The sequence below is a fragment of the Garra rufa genome, chromosome 18 (assembly GCF_049309525.1).
Source record: "Garra rufa chromosome 18, GarRuf1.0, whole genome shotgun sequence".
Taxonomy (NCBI): domain Eukaryota; kingdom Metazoa; phylum Chordata; class Actinopteri; order Cypriniformes; family Cyprinidae; genus Garra; species Garra rufa.
Window position 1 is genome coordinate 5872681 of NC_133378.1, and position 22248 is coordinate 5894928.

Here is a 22248-nt window from a genome sequence, read left to right on the forward strand (position 1 = left end):
TCCCAGAAGACAAAATAAGTTAAATTTACCCTCATCTTCAAACTCCAAAAGTTTTCACCCCTCTTAATGCATCGTGTTTCCTTCTGGAGCATCAGTGAGTGTTTGAATCTTCTGTAACAGTTGCATATGAGTCCCTCAGTTGTCCTCAGTGTGAAAAGATGGATCTAAAATCATACAGTCATTGTTGGAAAGGGTTCAAATACACAGAAATGCTGAAAAACCAAAGAATTTGTGGGACCTGAAGGATTTTTCTGAAAAACAGCCGACAGTTTAACTTTTTGGGACAAACAAGGGACTCACGAACAAAAATATCACTAACAAAAAAAAAAAAAAAAAAACAGCTGTGAATCATTCAGAACATAGTATTAGTAAACTTTTGAACGGGGTCATTTTTATAAATGATTTTCTCTTGTGGACTATATGTAAATGTCTTTTATGTGAAGTATTTTTTTAGGTCATAGATCGTAGGGTAATTATTTATGTTCAGTACAGTAAGTTTCTGACAGACAGACACGATAATGTGCAAATAGGTTAAACTGTTTGATTTTTGAGGTATTTTAAAATGTGCTGGAGACATTCAAAATAATTTTTGCTTAGTTCATTACTTATTTCAGAGTTAAACTGAACAGGAATCAAATACGATTATCTGATGCACATAGGTGAAAAGGGAGCCGCAGACCAAAAGAGTTTAGATTTGCTGACAAAGCTATAAGCGGTATTTGCCAGTCTGCAGAGTTAAAAAGGGGTTTGTAGTGTCTCTTGGTCTCTTTGTTGTCTGGGTTTGTTAATCAAACATATATCCACCTCTTCAAAACCATGGTAATGAGCTGTGACAGAGATAAACGCCTTTGATACAAAAGGATATGAACTTCTAAAGCAGCCTAAATCAAACCAGGCAGGATTACTTAACATGATCTCCCTTTATTTATTTGTTTTATTTTATGATCGTCTTTTATGTATCGGAGTGTGTTCTGCGATGCTAGAGCCTGGAACTAAGACTGCCTCAACACTAAAGGCTAAGTTCACACTGTCAGTTTATGTGATTGACAACCGCATTTACTTACAGGTGTGAGTCTTGAAATATTCTGTTCACACATCTCGAATACTGTCTGTATGAACATGCAACAGGAGTCAAGACCATATTTCTTACCAGTAACAATAGCAACAGTGAGCAAAGTAATCACAAAGATGGCGACGTCAATAGAACTGAAAGTTTGATCACGTTCAATCGAGCCACGAGTTAATCCGTCAAAACTTCATTAACTGGCAGCAGCTTTTATATTTGAGTGGAGAGCGGAGCATTTGAACTGTTGCAGAACACAAAACTCACTGGATCTGAAACTTTTAGATGACACACAACTTGTATCTCAGTCACTGTAAGTTAGCAAAACCACTCATGAAAACACATAACTCATAGTAGATGTGCATTTGTACAGCAGAGCGGCTCTCTCTAGCTGTCCAGTCCTATTTTGTTTACACAGTGTGTGTTTTTTGAGAATGCGGTTGTGAGTTCTGAAAATGTACAGGTGTGAGTTCAATATTGACTGATATGAAACATTTTATTGTGATAGTTTTTTGGCCATATTGCACAGCCCTACACCAGTGTAATCTTAGTACAGCTGATGTACTGTTATCATCAACCTGATCTCATGACGAAAACATACCTGTGGAAACTTTTTCACAAATTCATGTACGTTTCGTGACATGTTCGATGGCTCAAAAAGAGTGTTCAGTTTTTTTTTGCCGGAACAGATTTATGTGACGTTGGTTTTGTGGGTGTCACTGCAATCGCAATCATGCCTTTTTTAGCTTGTTTTTCTCTCATCTTTCAGCATGAGTCATGTTTTTCACGGGATTCGTACCCAAGGATTCTGCATCTTAAGTCCAATTCCATGCTGACTGAACTACAGAGCAAGCTTGTTACACCTGGAAAACGAAACATATGGAGCTGTAATCATAACTGTGTACAAAAGTGATTACAATGTAAAAGTGCTCACTGTTTTACAGCCTCTAGTGCTTATTTCTGTGATATGTACTTAGTGGTACGTATTTCGCATCTCGGCGAAAACGTTCCCACAGGTGCGTTTTTGTCATCAGGTGGGTTATAGTTTTGGTCAATATTTTTGGAATTATATTTTATTTTTTATATTTTCACTTTAATTTTATTTTTGTGTGTTTTTTTTTAAGTCTTAAGTAGCAAAAAAATACACTGTCTGGGTCAAAATTATCGATTTTTCTTTTATGCCAAAAATCATTAGGATAAGTAAAGATCATTTTCCATGAAGATATTTTGTAAATTTCCTACCATTAATATATCAACGCAATTTTTGATTAGTAATATGCATGGCTAAGAACTTATTAAACATTTAAACATCTTGAAAAACTATTCTCTCAATATTTTGATTTTTTTTTGCATCCTCAGATTCTTAATTTAAAGATTTTTAATTCAAACCGTTGCAGTCTGTTAGTGATTTAATGGCAGTGGATGGGCACCAAACCTTTGAAAGTAAAAAAAAAAAAACATGCACAGACAAATCCAAATTACACCCTGCAGCTTGTGATGATACATTGATGTCCTAAGACACGAAACGATCGTTTTTTGCGAGAAACTGAACAGTTTTTATATCATTTTTTACCAGCTTTTTAATTAACAGAGTAGAATAATCATGGCTGATAGTAAGACATGCAAACTTAAAAGAAAACCAAACTGGACGCAAGAACATCTGCTAATTCTTGCTCAACTTGTTAATGGAATATAGAATAACCTCTAAAATAAAATAAAAAAGATGCAAATAAATGCAGCGTGTTTCTAAAAAGTTTACATTCTGAAGGCAGATTGCCAGCAACAGACATTTAAGCCTAGCTGAAAAAAAACATCAATGATTTTACTGGTTATAATGGGAATTGTACTGGTTTTAATGGAAACTGTAATGGTGTCTGTTGGTCTCTACTGGTAATTTGTTGCCTTCTTTTGGTGGCTTGTTAAAACCACTAAATCCTAATGGAACATGTCCTAAAACACACTACAGGAAAACATTTTTAATGGTTAAAAGCGGACGGTTTGTAATGTTTGCAATGGTATTTGTAGTGGAAACCATTAGAATTGTAGATTTGTTTTGTTTTGGGGTTTTTTTAGAAAGAAAAGACAGTTTGTGATTTGATCTTGGTGACTTCGGAGTCCTAACATTTCACAGATTTAGAAGCTAAAAAGCAGTTTTAGTGCTAAAACACTGAAATACTCAGTGTTAGGAGTCCTACATTTAGGATTGACACACATTTTATTTTTAAGATTTTCTCCTAAATCTCTGACTTATGAGCTACTTTTAGCCTTAAGATGTTTTGTGAATACAGGCCCAGATTTTCAAATATTGTCCTATCCTAACAAACCATACATAAATGGAAAGCCTATTTATTCAGCTTTCAGATGATATATCTCATTTTCAAAAAATTGACCCTTGTGACTGGTGTTGTGTTCCAGGGCCACATATAGTTTTTATACATTTTTCTTTTAATAACTTTTTAGCTGAATTTATATAAGTTTGATTTTATTTGAGTAAATGTTTATTTCAATTAAATTAACATTTTTGTAGTTTTCACTTCACAATAATAACCCTAACATACAGAACTGTTTTAGCTTTCCTTTCACAATAAAAGTGGGTGTGTTCAGCTCTGTAATTTTGTCCTGTATCGTATTATAAAGATTATAGTACCAACACACCGTGTATGGATGATATACATTTCCATACGGTCATTCAGAGTCTTATATCAGCAGTTTTGGCAGGAATTTGGCAGGTGTTTTTGAGATATTGGTAACGTGGCCATCAGTGGCACCCAGCCAGCATGCAGGCCTAGGCTGTTTGCTGACTGGCTCTCTGTTCATAAAACGCTGTGCTTTGCTCTTCTGTCGCTTACTTGATGAATAACGGCACAGATATTCATTCAAATATTGTCAGATGTACTGGACTATATTTACTGCTTCTTTTAAATATCCTCCTGGATCGTGTAACAGATCGACATCCGTCGTTACTGCACCCGCCGATATGTTAAAATGATCTGATATGCCATAAATTTGCATTTTTCTTCTGTTTTCCATTCCAACTGATTGTCCGGCACGACACCAGCTCCTTGTAACACACCTCCCTGCATTGAAGAAAGGGCTAGTGTGCTTGATATTATATGTTATGAAAGGCCGGGCCCTGATTGGCTGCTCGAGGTCTTCTCCAAGTGCTTCCGTATAGCAACAGACCCCCGTTCCCCCCTCCCCTGCCCGTTTCCCCATCCTCCCTTTCATAAGACAGTGGCAGCCCCTCATACGGCGCTCGGATTCTGCCTCCGAGGGGGCTTCGCTCCGCTGCCGCTGCATCTGGAGGAACAGTAACCATAGTAACAGCTAGGCTTTGCTGACCCTGGCTTTGCTGACTCGCCGTGCCGCACAGTTTCCAGGATTGACCTGGATTCCAGATAGCGCTGGTTACTTGGGCAGAGCCACTCAGTCGATTGACCCGCTTCTTTGCTTGTATGGTCAATGATCAGAGGACCTCCGTGCATGTGGCGTGGTGCGGCGCCTCTGGGTTTGTGACGGCACTCGCTCGCCACCCCTGCCCACACTACACTATTTCAGTAGCAGAGGGTTTGGCAAAGCGTTGACTCATTTGCTCTATGAATGGAGCTTTTCCTGCGTGTGAATATTTAAAAGGATTAGGTCTAGCCTGCTGAAGGATATGATGCTGCTGTGGGTGTCGTAGAGGCTTTGTATGGTAAAATATGCGATTGTTCTTTGACGATAAACCGCCGCTGACTTATTCTCTGCCGCATTCATGTGGGCAGATGTCTTTGTGATAACATCTGCCTTAGCTCAAAACTGAAAGACTATAATAAAAAAAATATAAAAAAAAGTTTACATGCTTTGTAATTGCCTCCATTTGAGCAGGAAATTCAGTCTTCTCCGGTCTGTTTTCCCTGATGAGAAAGACTGTACACAAGCATATAAATAGCCTCAAACCTAACAGACATGAAGTAAAACCATAAAACAAAACAGAAAAAAATCATTGCATCTTTGTTTAAATTTGAATATTTATGTATATATGTATGTGGGTCAATGCAATAAGATGTCCACATGAAAAGTACAAAAGTGATTTTATGTCCATAGAAAGCACATTAAATGTAAGTAAAGTGTCCCCTTTCAAATACGTTTTTGGAGAATAAAATGTCAAAATGTTTTTAATGCGTAAAAACTAAATGATCAGTATTTAAAGTACTAAAGTACCCAGCAACCCAGACTTCATCCTTTGATGACAAACAGCAGTAAATGTCAAAATCAAATAAAATATTTAAAAGATAAAATAAATAATGAAAATAAATTGAAGTATTTAAAGTGCTAAAAAACATACATTCAGAACATTCAAATATAATTCAGCTGGCTCTTTAAAGCTCATCTGACTTTCTCCATAGGTTGATTAGTGTGTCACCGTCTGTTTTATAATCTGCTCTGTAGTTTTAAATGAGCAGAATGGGCTTTAGACAAATCCACTGAAACACAGTCCCAATCAGATTAGGTGCTTTTCTAAATGAAGCAGCCAGTCGCAGTCTCATGCAAAATCTCTGTATAAATGTTCAAAGTCAGTATCATCTGTCACACCTTTGGATGTCACTGCTCGATGCTGATGGTTCCTGTCTGTTTTGTGTGTTACAGATGTGATGGAGCAGCAGAAGGTGCTGCGCTCCAGCTGTTTGGTGAGTGGAGTCCACACCCCTCCCATCCGGCGCCACAGCAAGCTGGCCACGCTGGGGCGTATTTTCAGGCCGTGGAAATGGAGGAAAAAGAAAAACGAGAAGCTGAAGCAGAGCTCTACAGGTAAGACGAGCTGGGCTTTGTCGCCTTTTTATTTAATTTACAGTGAAGGAAAAAATTATTTGATCCCCTGCTGGTTTTGTACATTTGCCCACTGACAAAGAAATGATCAGTCTATAATTTTAATGGTAGGTTTATTTGAACAGTGAGAGACAGAATAACAGCAAAAAATACAGAAAAACACATTTAAAAAGAGTTATAAATTGATTTGTATTTTAGTTAGTGAATTAAGAATTTGACCCCTATCAATCAGCAAGATTTCTGGCTCCCAGGTGTCTTTTATACAGGTCATGAGCTGAGATTAGGAGAAATCTCTTAAAGGAGTGCTCCTAATCTCAGTTAGTTACTTGTATAAAAGATACCTCTCCACAGAAGCAATCAATCAATCAGATTCCAAACCCTCCACCATGGCCAAGACCAAAGAGCTGTCCAAGGATGTCAGGGACAAGATTGTAGACCTACACAAGGCTGGAATGGGCTACAAGACCTTCGCCAAGCAGCTTGGTGAGAAGGTGACAACAGTTGGTGCGATTATTCACAAATGGAAGAAACACAAAATAACTTGTCAATCTCCCTCGGTCTGGGGCTCAATGCAAGATCTCACCTCGTGGAGTTTCAATGATCATGAGAACAGTGAGGAATCAGCCCAGAAACACACCGAAGGATCTTGTCAATGATCTCAAAGCAGCTGAGACCATAGTCCCCAAGAAAACAATTGGTAACACACTACGCCATGAAGGACTGAAAGTCTGCAGCACCTGTTTGAAGTTTGCCAATGAACTTCTGAATGATTCAGAGGAGAACTGGGTAAAAGTGTTGTGGTCAGATGAGTCTAAAATCGAGCTCTTTGGCATCAACTCAACTCACCATGTTTGTAGGAGGAGGAATGCTGCCTATGACCCCAAGAACACCATCCCCACCGTCAAACATGGAGGTGGAAACATTATGCTTTCAGGGTTTTTCTGCTAAGGATACAGGACAACTGCACCGCATCAAAGGGACGATGTACAGTACAGGGCCATGTACTGTCAAATCTTGGGTGAGTACCAGGGCATTGAAAATGGGTTGTGGATGGGTATTCCAGCATGACAATGACCCAAAACACACAGCCAAGGCAACAAGGGAGTGGCTCAAGAAGAAGCACATTAAGGTCCTGGAGTGGCCTAGACAGTCTCCAGACCTTAATCCCACAGATAATCTGTGGAGGGAGCTGAAGGTTCAAGTTGCCAAACGTCAGCCTCGAAACCTTAATGACTTGGAGAGGATCTGCAAAGAGGAGTGGGACAAAATCCCTCCTGAGATGTGTGCAAACCTGGTGGCTAACTACAAGAAATGTCTGATCTTTGTGATTGCCAACAAGGGTTTTGCCACCAAGTCACTAAGCCATGTTTTGCAAAGGGGTCAAATACTTATTTCACTCAATAAAATGCAAATCAATTTATAATTTTTTAAAAATGTGTTTTTCTGGATTTTTCTGTTGTTATTCTCTCTCACTGTTTAAATAAACCTACCATTAAAATTATAGACTGATCATTTCTTTGTCAGTGGGCAAACGTACAAAATCAGGGGGATTAGATCCCCCCCCCCCTCACTGTAGTGTATACTGAAAACATGTTTGTGTTGATAATACAAGTGAACTTGGAAAGATGTGCTTGAGCGAATATAGTTTGAGCATTTTGAGACATTAAAAGGTTAGTTGACCCAAAAATAAAAATTTGTGCATTATGTACTTACCGTAAAGGCATCCTAGCTGTATATGACTTCCTGCTTTCAGACGAATCCAATCGGTTATATTAAAACTTGTTCTGGCTCCTTCAAGCTTTATAAAGCAATGGACAGGTGTTTCTTTTCATCAGTCCAAAACAAGTCTAATAAAGTGCATCCATCCATAATAAAAAGTGCCTCACACGGCTCCGGGGGGTGAATAAAGACCTCCTGTAGTGAATCGATGCATTTGTGTGAGAAAAATATCCATATTTACAATGTAATAATCACTTTAATCTAGCTTCTGTGCTGCTTCCGTGTATGACCAGTTGGCGCAGGCTGATTAAACTTGATTATGTTTTAAATATGGATATTTTTCTTACACAAATGTATCGATTCACATCGATTGTATTCGACTGAAAGAAGGAAGTCATATACATCTAGAGTGCCTGAAGGGTGAGTAAATAATGGGCTTAATTACATTTTTGGGTAAAGTAACCCTTTAGCTTGGTCTAGAAGAAAGAGGACCTAAAACCGAACCCTGGGGGACACCGCAGATAACAGGAGTGATGGAGGATGGAGAAACTGCTGTTTGTCATTGAAGGACTGAACCAGAGGAGAGTTTCCAGTGTCAGTGATGCCAACATCTAAATGACAGAATCCAATAAAGACTTGAGGTCCAGAAGGAGTTGAATATTAAGCACCCCTGATTCAGCAAAAAGTAGGAGGTCAATTATGGCCTCGCAGAGAGCTGTCCCTGCTTCTGTATATACAGGACAATATTCTGCCTGGTAAGGCTTGTACAGGATTTAAGAAACTTGGTTCTGGTAGTTGAAAGGCAACAGCTCTGTGATAGGTCTGTAATTATTTAACACAGAGGGACCTAGACGAAGTTTCCTGAGAATTAGGGTGTCAGCAGCAGTTTTTAGTTCTAATGGAACAGTGCCAGAGGCAAGAGATCTGTTAATCAAGCGTGAAATGAGTGTACTGATAGCAGACAGCTTTAGAAACAGTTTAGTTACATAATGAGACAATATCATCATCATTCAGTCGAGGTTAGCGGAGGAAGTGATACACAAATGATAGTAGATGCTTGCAGAGAATGAGGGAGGATTGCTAGACATCTGATGGTGCTAATATTGGGAATGAGCAGGCAAAGTCAATCCTGTGACAAAAAATAGCAGAGGTGTCAACAATTTTGGAGAGGGAAACCAGTGACTTTAAACTACTTAGTAATTCCTTTTTAGGGATAGTGATAGTGTCTTTCTTTCTTCAGTCGAAAAGAAATTTCAGGATTTTTCTCCATATAGTGGACTTCAATGGGAGCCAACATGTTGAAGGTCAAAATTGCAGTTTCAATGCAGCTTCAAAGGGCTCTACACGATCCCAGTCGAGGAATCAGGGTATTATCTAGCAAAACGATCTGTCATTTTCTTTTAAAAAATACTATTTTATATCCTTTTTAACCACAAATGCTCATCTTGCATTAGCTCAACTTCACGCATTACATAATCACATTGGAAAGGTCACATGTGGTTAGTTCTTCATCAGTGTACTTTGATTTAAAAAGGTAGGGTAGTGAAAGAAGAGCATTTGTGGTTAAAAAGTATATAAACTTTTATTATTTTAAGAAAAAAAACAATTGTTTTTCTAGATAAGACTTCTATTCCTCGGCTGGGATCATGTAAAGTCCTATGAAGCAGTATTGAATCTGCAATTTGGACCTTCAACTCATTGATCCCCATTGAAGTCCACTATATGGAGAAAACCCCTGGAATGTTTTCCTCAAAAATTTATTTTTAACTGAAGAAAGACATAAACATCTTGAATGACATGGAGGTGAGTAAATATCAGGAATCGTTTAAACAGTCTAAACTAGAGCATTTGCCTGTCTGTATGAGCTTCAGCCAACAGCAGCCGTACATAAGCTGTAAGAGATCATTTGGAGTTAACAACCGAAAAGCCAGAGGTTTACAGTTGGCAGAATGTATAGCTGTTCACTTTCTAGCACCCCCATGGAGATCTCAAATAACATCCTCAAATGACCAAGTCTCAAAGTCAAAGTCACAAACACCTACCCACATCATGTCAGCCGGAAGATGGCACAGATGGAGCTTCATGAGTGTGCGTGAATGAAACTGGTTGTGTTTACGTATATGTTGCGTAACTTAAGTTGATTAATGTTTGTGAGTAGAGTAATCTAATGTATTGTTTCTCTGTGTGCAGATGTGGCCTTGGCCTGTGGACTTCACTCTCCAGAGCCCAGCTCTCCTATCCAGGGCATCTCCGATGCTGAGATCCGGCTGCCTGGCTCTCAGGGGCCCATTCTCAGCATCAGTAGCATGGAGTACCTCAGCTCAGAGCAAGACAATCTCCCTAACGGTGAGTTCTCTTGATCATTTGTGACCCTGGACCACAAAACCAGTCAGAAGTAGATACTTTGTATGGGTCAAAATTATCGTTTTTTCTTTTATGCCAAAAATCATTGGGATATTAAGTAAAGATCATGTTCCATGAAGATATTTTGTAAATTTCCTACAGTAAATATATCAAAACTTATTTTTTGATTGGTAATATGCATTGCTAAGAACTTCATTTGGACAACTTTGAAGGCAATTTCTCACTATTTTAATTTTTTTGCACTCTCAGATTTCATATTTTCAAATAGTTGTATCAATACCAATTATTGTCCTATCCTAACAAACCATACATCGATAGAAATCTTATTTATTCAGCTTTCAGATTATGCATAAATCTCAATTTCCAAAAATTGTCACTTATGACTGGTTTTGTGGTCCAGGGTCACATTTGATATTGATTATATATACACACTACTGGTCAAAAGTTTGAAATAATTAAGAATTTTTAATATTTTGAAGTCTCTTATGCTCACAAAGGCTGTATTCATTTGATTAAAAAAAATAGTAAAAACAGTAGAAATATTAATTGCCATTTCAAAAAACTGTCATCTTCTTCAATATATTTTAAAATGTAATTTATTTCATTGATGGGAAAGCTTAATTTTCAGCAGCCATGATAAAATCATTCTAATATGCTGATTTGCTGCTCAAGATGTAAAAAAAAAAATCAGTTTAATATTTTTGTAAAAACTGTGATACTGTACAAGTTTGGAGTATGCAAGTATTATAAAAACTGACAGTAAAGATCTTTATAATGTTACACAAGACTGCAATTTCAAATAAATGCTGCTCATAGTCAACAATCATAGTTTCCACAATAACATTTAGCAGCATTAATAATAAGTATTGTTATTAATAACTGAACACCAGTAATAATTGATAATAATTGAGCATTAATTAGAATGATTTCTGAAGGATCGTGTGACACTGAAGACTAAAGTAATGATGCTGAAAATTTAGCTTTGCACCACAAGAATAAATTACATTTTAAAATATGTTAAAATAAAAAAAAACAGTTGTTTTAAAGTGTAATAATATTTCAAAATATGTTTTTGATCAAATAAATGCAGCTTTGACTCATAAACATAAAAAATAACAGCCAATAGTAAGAGTTTGGGGGCAGGTCTAACTGTTTGACCAACCAATAGAGTAAAGGGGGAGTGGTCAAGAAACCGGTCTGAAAACAGACATTATTTTTTTACAAATATAATCCTTAACAAATAAAAATCATTACCAATTAACAACATCCATGTGTACCGTTCCTACGCTGTAAAAAGTTTTCAACAGTTTCAACTTAAAAACTTAAGTTTAGCAGCTGCATTAAAATTTTTAGGTTAAATCAACTTAAAAGTACAAGTCACTTTAACTAATTTTATTGTCGTGAGTTGAAATGAATAGTAGTTTTAAGTTGATTTAACTTACGTTTTTAAGTTGAAACTGGTAAAAACTTTTCACAGTGTAATAATTTAAACTTTTTGTTTCCTATCGGTGGTAGATTCTATACAGGACAATGAGACAACAGAAGAGCCAAATTCAAATGAAGAAGAGGAGGAAGACGAGGAAGCGGTTCCCTCTGTAAATGAGAATGAAGATGTTGAGGAAGATGAAGAAGATGAAGAGGAAGACGAGGAAGATGAACTGCAGGAACAGTCTCCTCCAAGTGGTCACGGCAATCTCGTTTCTCAGCTAAACACGGAGGAAGGTGTGCTCATTTCTACATGAAACTCAGATAAAAATACAAGATAATGCAGTATATGAACACATATACTTTTGTTTCCACAGAGCCAGGAAAAGTCATCATCGCATCAGTGCCTCATTCAAACTCTTTTCTCCAAAAAGAACTGCCTAGATTCCCAGACGGCCCTAGTCCTGTGGTTTTAAGAGGGCCTTTTTCTAATGCTGTGGGGTCGCCGCATATAGGTAGCATACATCCACCGCTGCCCCCTAGCTGTATAATAGAAGAACTGCATCGAGCACTGGCATCAAAGCTCAGGCAGGAAAGGTGAGGATGTTAGACCTATTTTTATTATTGCTCGATTTCAAAAAGTTTAGATTTTTTTTTTTTTTAGAAAGTTCAAGAAGTAGTTCCTGTAAAGTGTCTCTTTATTTAGCATTGAGCGAGAGCCAAGTGGAGATGGTGAGAGCAGAAAGGAAGCAGAGGAAAATAAGGAAAATGTTCGACAGGACCACTGCTTCACTGACGCTTCAGGAATTATCTACGACATTGACAGCTGGAACGATTCTGTCATTTCTGGTGGGTTTAGAGCACAACTTTTAATACTTGTAACTCTTACACCTAAGATGTCTTTAGATACTGCAATGCTATATTAGATCTATAATAAATAAAAAATATAATAAAAGTACAAAAAATAAAGGTGCTTCAGAAGGTTCTTCACAGCGATGCCATAGAAGAACCATTTTTGGTTCCACAAAGAACCATTCAGTCAAAGGTTCTTTAAAGAACCATCTCTTTCTTACCTTTTTCTAATCTGAAGAACCTTCTTTCGCCACAAAGAACCTTTTGTGAAACAGAAAGGTTCTTCAGATGTTAAAGGTTCTTCATGGAACCATTTAGACAAAAAAGGTTCTTTTATGGCAGGAGTTCTCAACTCTGGCCCTCGAGGTCCATTTTCCTGCAGAGTTTAGCTCCAACCCTAATCAAACACACCTGAACAAGCTAATCAAGCTCTTCATCATTACTAGAAAGTTACAGGCAGGTGAGTTTGATCAAGGTTGGAGGTAAACTCTGCAGGAAAGTGGACCTCGAGGTCCAGAGTTGAGAACCTCTGTTCTATGGCATCTTTATTTTTAAGAGTGTAGCAAGACAGATCTACCATTGGTCATTTTTGTTTTGAAATCTGGAATACTTTCAGGTTGTTCTGTCAGTAACTATATGGTAAACATGTGCAGGCACATTGCCAAAGAGGATGAGGAAGGAGCTGCTGGCTGTGAAGCTTCGGAATCGTCCCAGCAAACAGGAGCTGGAGGACAGGAACATTTTTCCAGCGCGGAGTGACCAGGAGAGACAGGAGATCCGTCAACAGATCGAAATGAAGCTTGCTAAGTAAGTTATATGCATAAATATATGTCGACTGTACTGTGTATGCAAGTATAAAAAAATATGGCACTGCCCTCTTCAGGACTTTTTTGGAAATACATGAAAAGGAGACTGCTACATTTTTGGCAAACAAATCTGTTATAACCAACATACACTGTCAGCCCTAATTCTAATATTCATCTATTAATTACACAGGGAAGCTTAGCACTCAAGTTGAGTCATATTTAAGTCATATCTCATTTGCTCAAAGTCCTCTGTTACAGACAGCAAATCTGTTTACCTATATCACATAAGGATTAAATGGACAAGTGAAGTTGTGAAACAGATTATGGAAACAGATTCCGTGGTTTTAGTATGTGTATATGTGTAATCCACTACAGCCTTTATTCAGTTGTATTTGATCATATCACCTGCCTTTGACTTCAGAAGTTTAGTTCAGTATGTGGTGCACTGCTCACGTTTGGTGTAATGACATAAGAGATTGAGGCTAACACTTAAACCATAAAATGTTTTTGTTTTGCTTTGCTATGTTGTTTTGCACTGTTTAGTTTTGCTTTGCATTTTGTTTAGTTTGTGTTTTGTGGTTTATTTTGCTTTGCTGTGTTGTATTGTTTTGTTTTTGCTTTGTGTTTTTTGTTAAACTTTTTTTTGTTTTGCTTGGCTTTTGTTTTTGTTTTGCTTTGTGTTTTGTTTGTTTAGCTTTGTTGTATTTTTTTGCTTTGGTTGGTTGGTTTTGTGTTTTGTTTTTTATTTTGATTTGGGTTTTTTAATTTACTTTTGCTTTGCTCTGTGATGTTTTTTGTTTTGCTTTGAATTGTTTTTTTCTGCTTTGGTTTTGTTTCGTGTTTTTCTTTGCTGTGTTTGTTCACATTATTTGTGCCTTATATCGTGTGCTTTATATCGTGTTTTGCTTTGCCTGGATGTGTTTGGTTTTGTTTTGTTTGTTTTGCTGTGTTGTTTGGTTTTGTTTTGTGTTGTTTTAGTTTTTCTGTGCTGTGTTGTGTTTTGTTGTTAGGTTTTGCTTTGCGTTGTATGTTTTGTTTTGCCTTGTGTTTTGTTTTACTTTGCTTTGTGTTGTTTGGTTTTGTTTTGCGCAGTTTGTTGTTTTTCTGTCTGTGTTGTGTTTTGTTTGGTTTGCTTTGCGTTGTTTGTTTAGTTTTGCTTTGTTGTTTTTTGTTTAGTTTTATGTTTCTCTTTTGCTTTGCTGTGTTTGGTTTTGTTTTGCATTATTTGTTTTGTGTTGTTTCATTTTGCTTCGTTGTTTGGTTTTGTTTTGCACAGTTTGTTTTGTTTTTCTGTCTGTGTTGTGTTTTGTTGTTTGGTTTTGTTTTGCACAGTTTGTTTTGTTTTTCTGTCTGTGTTGTGTTTTGTTGTTTGGTTTTGTTTTGTTTTTCTTTGCTGTGTTCTGTTGTTTCATTGTTCATTTTTTTATTGGTTGTTTTGCTTTGCTGTGGTGTGTTGTGTGGTTTTGTGTTATTTGTTTTGTTTTTCTGTCCTGTTTTGTTTTGTTTAGCTTTTCATGGTTTGTTTTGCTGTGTTGTTTGTTTTTGCTTTGCATTATTTGTTTCATTTTGCTTGCTGTGTTGTTTTGTTGTTCACTTTTGTTTTGTTTGTTTTTCTTCGCTGTGTTGTTGTTTGGTTTTGCGCTGTTTGCTTTGCATTGTTTTGTTTTTTTGCTTTGCTGTGTTGTTTTTATGTTTTTTTGCTTTGTTTTTGTGGTTTGTTTTGTTTTGCAGTGTTGTTTGTTTTTGCTTTGCATTGTTTGTTTCATTTTGCTTGCTGTGTTGTTTTGTTTTGTTTGTTTTTCTTCACTGTGTTGTTGTTTTGTTGTTTGGTTTTGCTTTGCGCTGTTTGCTTTGCATTGTTTGTTTTTTTGCTTTGCTGTGTTGTTTGTAGTTTGGTTTTTGTGTTTTTATGCTTTGTTTTTTGTGATTTGTTTTGTTGTGTTGTTGTTTTTTGCTTTGCATTATTTGTTTCATTTTGCTTGCTGTGTTTTGTTGTTCAGTTTTTTGTTTGTTTTTCTTAGCTGTGTTGTTTTGTTGTTTGGTTTTGCTTTGCGCTGTTTGCTTTGCATTGTTTTTTGCTATGCTGTGTTGTTTGTAGTTTTTTTTTTTTTTTTTTTTTTTTGCTTTGTTTTGTTTGGTTGAGATTTGTGTTGTTTGTTTTTTGCTTTGTGGTTGGTTTTTCTTTGTGTTGTTGTTGTTTTATTGGTTGTTTTGCTTTGCTGTGTAGTGTTGTTTGGTTTTGTTTTGCATTATTTGTTTTGTGTTGTTTCATTTTGCTTCATTGTTTGGTTTTGTTTTGCACAGTTTGCACAGTTTTCAGCAAACATAAACTGTGACATCTGCTACTTAAGCCTTCTGATAGAAGCAGTGTAGTGTCTAATCTTTACAACTAAATGTAAGAGGAAAAACTGCTGAGGAAAGCCTGCAGTGCCTCACTCAATTACAGATCTTGTCAGGATAAGTCTTGTGTAATCAGCTGTGGTATTTGTCACCTGTGAGAACAGCCCTCTGTAGTTTTTTTAGAACAAACGGCCATTATATCCAGGTTAATTCAGGCTATAAGAGAGCTTTGTTTAGGCCGCACACAGGGTGCTAAAATGTTATGCGCAATGATAATAAGTGGCCATCCTAGGTTAAGTAATGTGAGAACCATGAGCGGTTTGTAACAAAGATGTGATTCAGATAAGGATGTGAGAAGAAAGCAGACACTGTGCTGACGCAGGTGTTTACATTAGATTAACTCCAGACACAGCAACACATACAGAATCATACATATAATGCACATATACACTGAATAAATGACCTTGGAATGTGAAATAGTTCTGGATGCTTAACAAAGTCATAGATTATTTATATGCAGCCTCTTAATACATCAAAAATAATTGTACTTTTAAAGATTTAGGAATCTGGATGTGTTAGATATTTCTCATGAGAGTAAGGTCATGTTTGATCTTCTAATTGGAATCATAGGGTTCACTGTGTGTCGTACTCTTTGTAAGGGAAGTGGAAAGTCTGGTTAAAATAGGCAAAGCTGAAAATGCAGCCATGTGCCTTTTTGTTTTTCCCCAAAAATCAAAAAAAGTTCACATCCAGAACAAAAATTTACAGATAATTTATTCACCCCCTTGTCATCCAAGATGTCTTTCTTTCTTCAGTTGTAAAGAAATTATGTTTTTTGAGGAAAAAAAATTAAGTAATGTTCTCCATATAGTGGACTTCTATGGTGCCCCTGAGTTTGAACTTCCAAAATGCAGTTAAATGCAGCTTCAAAGGGCTCTAAATGATCCCAGTATAGGAAGAAGGGTCTTATCTAATGAAACAATCGGTTAATTTTTCATAAATTTTACAATTTTTTTACTTTTTAACCTCAAATGCTCATCTTGTCAAGTTGAATGAGAAAATGAGATGGGAGTTTGTTTTACCTTTTTGAGGTTAAAAAGTATATAAATTGTAATTTTCTTTAGAAAATAACCAATCATTTCACTAGATAAGACCCTTCTTCCTCGTCTGGGATCATTTAGAGCCCTTTAAAGCTGCATTTTGGACATTCAAACTCGGGGGCACCATAGAAGTCCATTATATGGAGAGAAATCCTAAAATGCTTGCCTTAAAGGTCCCATATTGTCAAAATCGAAATTTCCTGGCTTTTTTCATGATAACTGAGGTCTAGGGGCTATGTAACTACCATATGAGTTTCAAAACAGTCAATCCACAGTAAACTGCACACAGCCTGCTTAAAGTAGCTGTTCATTTTCACGAGCCGCTGTGACTTCCGTAAAGATGTGACGTCCGATCTACTCAGTCACCGCCTTCAGTCACCACCCCGAACACCAACCACCGTACCAATATCGTGTCCATAACATTGCTAAGCAACAACAACATGAAAACAAGTCGAGAAAACCCTGTTCAGTCGCTAGATGTCGAAACTACATCATTGCACAGGCTTCAGAACAACGTGAATATAAGAGACCAGAGGCACGTCAACTTCAGCCTCTTTCACACAGCGATTCCGGTAAATACACGGATAATGTGTCCCATTATTTGTTCCGGAGTTGTTTGATTTGGTTCATTCACAGTTGTTTTCCGGAATCTGTGCGTGCTTTACACACAACCCATAAAGACATGTGACGTTTGGATGCGAGATGTAATGCGACGCGTACGTTTCACTAAACTGAAACTAACCTGAACAAACTGTGCTTCAGCGCTGATAGTGAGGAGCTGGCTCTGCCCGATCGCCGCTTTATTCCACTTTGCACGTATTTTTTCATTGTGAAGAGTCGCATGATAACGTGCATCATCACTACAACACTGCCTTTATGGTTCTGGCTTTTGTTCACACAGCGCTCGTTCCCGTAATTTTCCAGAATCAGCGCGCATTGTGAAAGGGGCTTTCCTAAAGCAACAGTTATGTAGCTTACAGCATTCGGTGTTTGAAAAAGAAAAAACATTAATGATCATTCTGAAATATCCTGTTGAGTATCAGCAGGCTAGGCTCTCTCTATGTTAACTGTAGTTAACTGTGATTGGCCTGGCTGTGCGTCACTCAGAAAACAACAGGCCAATCAGAAGAGAGGCTCATGAATATTAATTAGATGGGCCAAAATCGACCTGTTTTTGACAGAGCTCCTAAAAAAGGAGCTGTAAAAATATATTGAGATGGATTTTGGCACTTATACCACAAATATATATTCTTAAGGACATCAACAGCTAAAATAAACCTCCAGAAATGTGTACAATATGGGACCTTTAAAAAAACATAATTTCTTAACTGAAGAAAGACAGACATGAACATCTTGGATGACAAGGGGGTGAGTACATTATCTGTACATTTTTGTTCTGGAAGTGAACTTCTCTTTTAAAGATGTACTTAAACCCCACATAAATGGTTCAAAACTGTTTCATTTCAGTGCAGTAAATATGTAATGAAATGTCTGAAACCATAACACTCAGTTGCACTTTTGAAGTGTAATATTTCCATTACAAGTAGTCTTTTATAGACCTTAGCACAAGACTTTGTTTTAGCCATTTTGGAATTAGCAGTATCAACCAGAATGAAGGCAGGAAAAATGAGAAGGATCAGGTCACTTCAGGTCAGCTGAGAAGGACAGTAGTTGCATGTTATTACATCTAGAGCAGTGGTTCTCTACTCCAGTCCTCGAGGCCCACTGCTCTGCACATTTTGTATGTTTCTGAGTCTGACACACTCAGTTCAGTTCATGAATCTTTCTTCTAATGAGCTGATGATCAAAATCATGTGCTTTAAATGAGAAAGACATACAAAATGTGCAGAGCAGTGGGCCCCTAGGACTGGAGTTGAGCAACACTGATCTAGAGAAAGACATTTCTCTTTCTTAGGATTAACACGCACTGATAAATAGTTCACAATAAGACTAAAAACGTACAGTATTAAGACTGAATTCCCATTCAGCTCTGACAGTGATAGTCAGCATAAACGAGTGCAATCCACTTGATCTAGGCCAGCGGTGAAGTGTGACGGTCAATGCACCTGCAGGACAGGCAGAAGTCTGAGCTAAACACGCAATGACACTTTGCCGCAGCAGCATGTCATGACCTTCCTATCTTTGGCTTGCCGTGCCCTACTCAAGCACCGAAGAAAGACTCGGCTGGAGCTATTTTTAGACCTCAGACTGGTGAATAATGGATGCTAGTGCATGTTCCCCTCCTCCATCTCTACCTCCACCCTGCATGCCATAGTGAATACCAAATATGTTTACTGTAGTAGTACTCATAGCAGCTTCTCGTAATTGATGGAAAGATGGATGGCTAAAGTGCACTGCCGTCCGTCTGTTAATTAAACGGGTCTGATTAATGACCGGTGCATAATGCAGACCAATGCCACGAGCTTTCAGTGTTGCTCGGGTAGATTTCTTTGTTTCAGCGTTCGCGGGGAAGCTACTGTTGCTAGGCAACTCGTGATACAGGTCAATAATATCCAGGCAGCTTCCAATGGGGTTTTGGGAGTAGGTCTCCATTTCAGTTCATGAAATATTAATGCCGCCACATCTGCTGGAATCCCGTCTTACTCAGCTTATATGAGTGACAGCAGTGCTACAATGGCTGTGATGCAAAATAATGCTATAAAATGCCTTTTAATTAATCAGATGTTCATATATAAAGTATTTTGAATTATAGTGTGTTTGAAAGCAGCCGTACAGCAATTTTATTCCATGGTCTAATGCAAAACCATATAATAGTTGAGTCATTCCTGTTATAAAGCACTTTTTAGCTTTGTTCATTTTAATGAATGTTTTCATATAATTGTATCTTGGTCAAATATTGTCATATCCTAACAAACCATACATCAACGGAAAGCTTATTTATGTATAAACAATTTAAAAAATTGACCCTTATGACTGGTTTTGTGGTCCAGGGTCATAGTACAACAAAAGCAATACGTATATGTATTTATTTAGAGCAGACCTGGTATGAATATTAATATTACTAATATTTTATATCAAACAGAATACTGTTTCAGTTATTTTAATTGAATTAATAAAGACACAAAAACATCATAGAATTAACTATATCAAACTTTATCAAATTCACTTCTTGTAGGTTGTGCTACTGATTTTTAACAAAAAATATGTCACTTCTTAGAAAATGGCTTTTACTTAGGAATATTAAAAAGAGAGTATAGAAAAGAGTATAGAATTAAAGTGTATAGAAAGTAAGATTATGGTACAGAAAAAAAGTGTAAATTGATTTCCAGTTAAAGCAATATTTCTATTTAAACACTTTGGTTAGATAAAGGGGGAAAATACTATATTTTATAAGTCTGGCTTCTGTCTCATCCTCGTCCATTTTTACCATACAAAACATCTCGTTTTGCTGCTTGATATTGCAAATTGGCGTGTCTTAGCATATCATTTTAATGTATTTATCATAATTATGAACACACTGGTTAGTATTGCAAACAGTTTTACCGTTTAACTCGCGCTGTTATTCTTCTCGCGGCTAATTAACCGGAAGTCTCACACAAAGGCTTACTTCCACGTTGAAGAATGAGCTAGAAAGAACTCACTATATGATTTATGGCTAAAAAGCGAGTTTAATATTTAATAGACTATGTTATGGCATACAATTGTGACGTGCTGCATAGAAACGACCTAGTTTTTTTTTTTTTTTAAATCCACATGTTATTCGCCATCGTGTTATATTCAAATAAGTAATTCTCAAACAATAAAAACAGCCACTTAACCTAATTAGCCCGCTACTACAACGGCGAGTGAAGAGATCGAGCGTATGACAAAGAGCGTGCTAAGGCACGCGCCTGAATGTTCAAAAGAGCGCGCGCCCGCCGCTCACAAACCACAACAAGGAACACGAGTTCACTCTCGCGCGCGCGCCGTTATATGCACCGACCGCACTTTTTTAATCGTTTGGGTCTCATTAGCACCGCATCTTAATAGTTTGTGTTTATTTAGCAAAAGCGCTCAAAACCCAGTGTTTTGCATCCAGATGAGGAGTAATAGCTGTCAGGCTGAACACAAAGGGCGGAGAGACTTTGAGCGTCCCTTTAGGATCTCCCTCACCTCTGGATCTCATTGAGACGCTTTAGTACGGGACACTATGGTTCAAAACGTTATTTTGATCTTTTTCCGCAGGAGACTCAGTCAACGGCCGGCCGTTGAAGAGTTGGAGAGCAGAAATATTTTAAAACGTAAGTATTACGCGATAAAAACGATAAACATCAATAGAAATGTAAATAATAAATGTGTGTATGTTATGGCAACAATTTTTGTTTGTGAGTAATAATAATCATTATGTTATTATTGAATTTTGTTTGTAGTATTGCACAGTAATAAAAATCAATATTGCTACTTGATTATTATAATTGCATTTGTTAAATAGATATAATTGTTGTTGTAGTATTGTGTACATCAATAACAACAATGATAATTCAATAAATAGTATTTATTTTTAATATTTGTATATATTTAAAACAATATTAAATATTAAAAAACAAGCCTTTTATCAGTATTTAACAATTAAACCAGTAATTAGTTGCTACTCCATTGCATTGGTGTTTACATTTGGTAAATAAATAATGTTTTTATATTATATATGTATATTGATAATAACTAATAACACGAATAACAATTGAAATATTAAGTAATAAGTGTTTTAAATATTGTTTCCGATATTGCACAGTAATATCACTTTTGCTACTTCATTCTAATAATAATTGTATTTGTTAAATAGATCAAATATTTTATTGTTGTATTATGTATACATCAATAATAATAATACAATACGTTTAATACAAATAGCACTCTATTTGTAATATTTTTGTAAGGATATTTAAAAATAATACATTTTATGTATAATAATAAAAACGGGTATTAAAAAACAAGCAAGTTTTTAATCAGTGTTTAATAATTATTCCAATACTTAATTGATTGTATTTGGTAAATAAATAATGTTTTTATATTATAAATGTATATTAACAACTAATACCATAAAAAATATTGAAATATTAAGTATTTTGAATATTGCCTCTGATATTGCACAGTAATATTATCACTATTGCTATGTCATCATAATAATAATTTTGTTAAATAAGTAGATATTGTTGTTGTATTATGTGTACATCAATGATAATAGTAATACTACAATATATTGTTTTTATTTATTATACAAATAATATTCTATTTTTAATATTTTTATAAATATATTTTAAAAAGAATATATACATGTTTATAATAAACATTAAATAATAATAATAATAATTATTATTATTATTATTATTAATCTGCATTTAATAATTGCTACTTCATTTGGTAAATAAATAATGTTTTATATTATTTATGTGTATTAATATTAACTAATAACATTAATACCAATTGAAATATTAAGTAATGTTTAGTATTAAATAAATAAACAAATGTTTTTTTATATTATACGTCTTAATAACTAACATGAATAACAACTGAAATAAGTAATATTAAGTATTTTGAAATGTTTCTTTTTTTATTGCACAGTAATATCAGTATTGCTACTTCATTGTAATAACATTTATATTAGTAAAAAAATATATTTTCAAATAATGTATATGTATATGTATATATATATATAATTTAATTCTTAAATAATGTTATAAGTGAAAAATTTGTTTTTTATCATATCTTTAAATAGCACTTTAATTAAATTAACATTTTTTTTATTTATATATATCTATATATATCTATA

The 22248-nt window shown here is 35.9% G+C and overlaps 1 protein-coding gene across 1 annotated transcript in view; it reads left to right on the forward strand.

Moving 5' to 3' along the window:
- The window catches only part of phactr3a (phosphatase and actin regulator 3a), a 53415-nt gene that overhangs the window by 26997 nt on the left and 4170 nt on the right, over positions 1–22248 (forward strand). The window contains exons 2-8 of the mRNA XM_073823689.1: positions 5693–5854; positions 9782–9937; positions 11471–11677; positions 11758–11977; positions 12087–12229; positions 12886–13039; positions 20664–20719. Coding sequence (XP_073679790.1) covers positions 5693–5854; positions 9782–9937; positions 11471–11677; positions 11758–11977; positions 12087–12229; positions 12886–13039; positions 20664–20719 — 1098 coding nt within the window. The remainder of the gene's footprint in view (positions 1–5692; positions 5855–9781; positions 9938–11470; positions 11678–11757; positions 11978–12086; positions 12230–12885; positions 13040–20663; positions 20720–22248) is intronic.